Source organism: Buceros rhinoceros, unplaced genomic scaffold, assembly GCF_000710305.1.
Source record: "Buceros rhinoceros silvestris isolate BGI_N320 unplaced genomic scaffold, ASM71030v1 scaffold7771, whole genome shotgun sequence".
Lineage (NCBI taxonomy): Eukaryota > Metazoa > Chordata > Aves > Bucerotiformes > Bucerotidae > Buceros > Buceros rhinoceros.
In genome coordinates this window covers 101373-107372 of record NW_010395955.1, presented here as the reverse complement: position 1 = coordinate 107372, position 6000 = coordinate 101373, and the positions used below count along the sequence as shown (strand labels likewise).

At 42.3% G+C, this 6000-nt stretch overlaps 1 protein-coding gene across 1 annotated transcript in view; it reads right to left on the bottom strand.

The window, feature by feature from the left end:
* KIF13B (kinesin family member 13B) overlaps positions 1–6000 on the bottom strand; it is a gene marked incomplete at both ends in the record, with an annotated part of 110344 nt that overhangs the window by 11707 nt on the left and 92637 nt on the right. The window contains 2 exons of the mRNA XM_010145722.1: positions 4–133; positions 1093–1210. Coding sequence (XP_010144024.1) covers positions 4–133; positions 1093–1210 — 248 coding nt within the window. The remainder of the gene's footprint in view (positions 1–3; positions 134–1092; positions 1211–6000) is intronic.

Sequence of the window (6000 nt, the reverse complement as noted above, 5' to 3'; positions counted from 1 at the left end):
TGCTGAACAAGAGGAGTGGTCTGCCTTCCTTTTTTCTCATCTCTAACAGGAAAGAGAGACTTCAGCAGCTTTGGCATCTGAGGCACAAAAGACTTGACAGGATTCAGATAGGAAGCAGCAAGGCTACCAATGCCTGTTGGAAAAATTAAAAAATGAGAACAGTTATGCTGGAGGGGAGGGAAACAAGCCTAAAAAAAAAAAAACAAAAAACCAATGAAACACAGAAACATCTTCCAGCAGTCAAAGCATTAGCCAAGGAAAAGCACTGAGCGATTGCTCCTCCTTTGAAAGGGATAAATGATTTGGGGTAGATCTTAATCTGTGGCCCCAGGAGACCGAAGTTTTTTTTTCATTGCATGATGTGGAAAAGCTCGCTGTTTGCAACCAGAAACACAAAGTGCTTTACAACGTGCAGAAGCAGGAAAAGAAAAATCAAGCGGCAGAATGGAAGAAGGACGTCCATACAACACATGATTTTAATAACAATTACAAAACTTACTAGAAGTAAAAGATGGGAAGATCCAAGTTAAAGAAAAGAAAAGACGTTAGGGACATTCCACTCTCCTTATTCATACTGCCATTTTTTCTACACTACTCCCCGAGAAAACCGAGGTGGACATAACAAAACATCACTAACAAGCATCTCCGTGCTCTCAGTTATACATTAGGCCCATCAGCTGCAAAATATCCACCCAATTCCAGTGCTGTTTACTTTCTCAAACATGAGTAGCCTTAATGCCTTCGCTGTTTTGCTCATGTAACAGCATGCTGTGAGCCCTGCTAATGTTTGGCTTTAGAAATCAAACTGCTGAGATAAAAACTGTGTCTTCAGACAACTTTACACATGTGGCATTTACCCCTTAGCAGAGCTAGTATTAGATTTAAAGGAAAGGCGAGTTCGAGTCGCCTGGAGTCTGAGTAGCTCAGCCACAACTGCTCAACATTCACAGTGAAGGAATTGCACAGATATTGCCCCGGAGAAGAAATTTCTCTGTATCTCGGAAAGCAGCTCAGCTTTATCTGACATTCAGGAGCTGCGGTAACTTCACTCCATTTCTAGGAAAGTTGATTTAGCTTTAGGAAAGTCCTTACCTGCATCAGGAGAATGGTTTTGCTGCCCAGAGCCCGGCAGAGAGGTACGAGATGGACTAACTGTTCTACTGGAATTTGTGGCACCTTGGGATACATCTTGCTGACTCTCCCATCGGCCCTAGAAGAAAAAAAACCAAGTTGTATTTTTCAAAGGTAGCACACCAGCAAAATTATAGCAGTATTTCCACACCATGCCAGCTTGCAGAGCCCCTTCACAAAGTTCAGAATGCTCAGAGGAAAGGACCTTCCCCAGAAGCACTCTTAGTTGAAACACACAGTCCTGCAAAGAAAAGCACCCTCAGCTCCCATCAGCATCAAGACACATAAAATGCCTACACATAGCTCTTAAACTGATAGCATTTCACTCAGTTGTGTTCTGGAAGTTATCAGCTCGGTAAAAGTTACAGTCAGGTGAAAATAAAAAAGTACTGTCTGCCCCAGATCCCTAAATATTTTAGATGTCTACTCAAGAAGAGGCCACAAGTGAGATCTAGACATTGACGGTCAGAGAGAAAGGGTGAGGATGGACAGAGCTCTGAAGAAGAAAAGAAGCAGGACCTTAGACCTACAGGCTGGACGCTAGTGCCTGGAGTCAGATAATGGATGAGCTGATCAGACCAAGAGGAAGCAACTGAGGTACTGCAATTTTTTTTAACAGCCTGCAACAAGGGAGATGGAATATGCAACAACAACCTGTGGATACCAGGAGCCAAGAGAAAAATGAAGCAAAGACAGGTTAGAGTTTAGACATGGTTAGTGAAGATGAAACACAATGATTTTCAGACCTGCAAGAGCCTGAGTGTAGGTGAGGTAGGAAGAAACATTGACCAAGAAGGTGGAAGGCCATCTTCCTTCCCAGGATCCCAGGATTCGCTGTTTGGTTTTTCACATGGACTCGAAGGGTGATTTCCATATTGTAAAACAAAAAATCAATAAAGGCTAAACCTACACGAAGTTTTCAAAGATACATTTAACTGATGACAGCTATCAGGTTTGTCTGAGAAACATTACATAACGTGGGTTACTACCCATATCATCCTTGTCGAAACCGGAATGCTCTAAAAAACCTTCCCATCTTCCTAAATTCTACAATTCAGTGATTCTTCTAGAAAACATTCAGCATGTGGTGTGTGATTCCTCTTGCTTTTACCAAGGTCCCCTGTGGTTTTGCATGTTATGGGTCAGAAACTGACTCGATGACAAAGTCTCTTGGCCAGGAGAGAGGATCTCCAAGCTAGTATTTCACACCAGTGCACGAGTGTCAGGAATTCATGTGGCCAAATCACTTTAGCCCAACTATCATCTCAACTGACCTGCCTGCAATGATTCCACTAAGTGACTGGTCAGAGGGTATCTCTGCTGACACTTCCACGTGGATACGAGACAGCGTATTGCTTCATCAAACTGAGCACCATGTTCGGTGTGCAGAGCTGCAAGGTAGGCAACGAAATCCACGGTGGCCGTCCTGCAGACTTCTGACAGAGGCACACTCACAGTGCCTGTTAAAGCGGTTCCTTTGTGCTGCTGAAGAATAGGCTCTAATAAAGCTACATGGTGCTAATTTATGTAATTTATAGGAGTCCTTAAGGCAATTCAATATCCATTTAAGATTCTATGGGTTGGAAGAATCTGGTCTCAAATGCTACAAGAAGCCTCAATGTCTTGTGGAAAAGCATTGTCCTGTTCAGGTGGCAGAGTGCCCTCAGGGCTACAAGCTTGCAAAGTTTCACATTTTCAGAAATTGAGGATGCAAAGGCAGGATAGTGCAAACCGATGTAAGCTGAAGTCTGATCCTGCTTCTGGTAAAGAGTTATGCTGTGATTGGTGCAATATCTGTACTTGTCTGGGTTTATACTGTCCCTGTATCCGAATCTTGCTTGTTCTTTTAAAAGACATAACAGAAAGAGAAATACTTTCACAGAATCACAGACTCATCTGGTTGGAAGAGACCTTTAAGATCATCAAGCTCAACCGTTCACTCTGCACTGCCAGGGTCCCTAAACCATGTCCCTCAGCACCACATCGACACGCCTGTTAAACACTGACAGGGATGGGGACTCCACCACCTCCCTGGGCAGAGACGGTACAGCAAACACACTAGGAAAGAGTCATGAGGGAAGGACAGACCTGCTACACCCCAGATCACAAGTTTCATGTACTTTTCCTGAAGGACAGGGGAAATGTGCCTTTCCAAGAAGCCTCACACTGCTGGATGCAAGGAAATTCGACCTTGAACAGAAAAAATGACAGGCAACTGAACTAATCTTAACTGTAACTTGAAGTCATGAATGTTTCACAAATAATAAATAAGCCAGGATAGGAGGAATAGATTTCTCCAATGGGTTGAAGGTCACACTGAGCAGCCCAGAGCAAAAATCATTTCCATTTGGATCTATAAGTTAGTCCCATAGAAACTCTCCTGCTTTGAATAGCAAGTAACTCGCACTTTTGCAGAGCAGCACCTGTCTTCAGACCGCTGCAAGCTAACATCCTTATTACTAGATGTAGAGGCAACAGGCACTGTTTCTGTGGAGCAACACCGGGGATACCTCAAGACTAAGGACTGGCTGAGATCCCTGCCATCCTGAATGTCAAAGCTGACACAACCCAGGCTGGGACCAGTGGTAAAACCAAGGGTTTGTTTAGTCTTGCATTTTTGAGGACTTTGGTGTTTAAGCCCTTTTTATAAGCTTCCTGCTCTGTCAGCATGGATGATAGAGCTGTTCTACCTCAACTTAAGCATTATCTTTGACCTGCAACTCTTTTATGTCTTACACATAGCACAAAGTCATGCCTGTGTCTGGAAAATTCCACAAAATGCTTCTTTGAAACAGCCTTTCCTATTCCACTCCCCAGAAACTCTTATTCAGGCTTCTGCAGTCTTGTGTTTAACCAGCGCAGGTTTCGTTCAGGTGATTTTACCTCACGCATGTGTATACCCACCTGTATCCATTCAAAACAGCGACTGTTTTTTTATCGTGCCATTCTGATCACTTCACATGCTGCAGCAGATGTTGAAAGTCAACATGGAAACAGCCGACTTCAGACTATGCTCAAACTGTCTTTCCTCCTCAGGATGTGAAGTCTCCTTGTCTGGCTCCCACTGATGGGTTAGTTTGCAGGAGAAGAGCCAAAACACGGGAGAAGAGTTTGTACTCTGTGCAGATGGGGAAAATATCTCAGAATTTTTTGGATGCACCAGCTTGGTGGTGCTGAAGGAATTTAAAAAAATAATAGGAGACTATTTAGTGGGAAGTCGCCACAAGACTCAAACCGTCTTGAAATACTGCTTGGTTTTGTCATCTTCTGGTCTGGTCTGCCATCAGCCTGGGAGATGTTGGCATGAGGTTAAGAAAAAGAACTGTGGGAGACTGCAAAGCATCTGAAGGCTTCCTTTTGGAGGACATAACAAAGCTCGAGCAGTGTTACTTTTGGATCTTGGGATAATGACCCACTTACTAAAGACAACTGGATAAAGGTGACAGGTCTTAATAATTTTCTATCTATATTGGCCTAATAATTTTCTGACTATATTGGTCTAAGTGCTTCTGGAGACCACAGAGACATAAGAAACAGAACCACTATTATGGAAAAGTTTTCTCGCTTACTAGCACACAGAGTCAGTGCTGGTAAGGATCTACTGAATCATTTTCTGAATTATGATTTGTTGAGTCAGAAGTGCCCTTCATTGACTGTTCCAACAAGACCTTCTAAACCTGTCTGGAGAATGATAAAAAAAAATCACAGTAGGGAAGAAACTGAGCAAAACACTTCCAGAACATTCATTTTGTATGGAAAGAATGACAAAGTTTAGTGACTTTTTCTTTAGGAAAAGCCTTTTTTCCTAGGATCTTTAGAAAATTTTGCTTCAGCCTGGAATATTTTGCCAGGTTAAATTAAATGAAGGCCCTGAGAACAGGAATGCACTTGAGAAGAGGATGTGTCTAGCCACATATTTCAGGCATGCTGGGTTTTTAAATAACAATTGCTTTGGAGAGAGCAGAAAGATCATCATTTTAGACTGAAGGTCAGATTTGTTAGGGGTAATGTGAGCCTCAACTCTGAGATGACAGCAAACCATTCAAAAGCAGGTAAATTAGGGCAACAGGTGGAGAAACATTTGCAAAAGAAAATACTGGAGACAACTGAAAGGGTCAACTGTTGCGCAAAGAATCTGCAGAGGCAAAAGGTAGTTCGTGAATGATTGATTTTACTAAGCTGGATTGAAAGATAACCCATCTCAACCTCACAAGAAGAAAATACATAAGAATTATTAACTATATTAACTTGATCACGGTCCCAGGTTTCACATATGCATGTTATACAGCACTCTCACATGATTGCTTTGTGCCCTCGCTAACTGAAACACTTCAACTTTAAGTCTAAGCAATTGGGATTATTTAAGTGCTGTGAATCTTTCCTCTATCAAGAAGGGTGGTGAGAGAAAGGAAGGAAGCTTGTAAATCACTTGCCCAGAGGAGCCATCATTTCATGAATATATTTGGTCTCTGCCAAGTGACCAAACAGAGGTCAAGTGACTTAATTTAACAAATCAAAAATAGCCACCGGAAGAATGCATGTCCCTTGATGTATTTTGATACAGAGCTGCTTATAAATTGTTTTATTTCTATAATGCTTTCTCCTTCTTCGCCTCTGCCTTCCTTTCTTTCACATACCCTCCGTGAAAAAGACCAAGGAATTTACTTCAGGTCAGCACCGACACGCACAAAACCTTTAGCGCAAATATGGGTGATCACTACCTAAGTCATCCGTAAGCTTTACCTGATGACAATTCTTTTCTTGAAGTTGACAGACCATTAAAATGCTGCCACTGGGTAGGAGAAATGAATAGTTCTTGTGTTTTACTATTTTAGTGGTTCAGAAAAGGCTTAGGAAAAAGGAGACCAC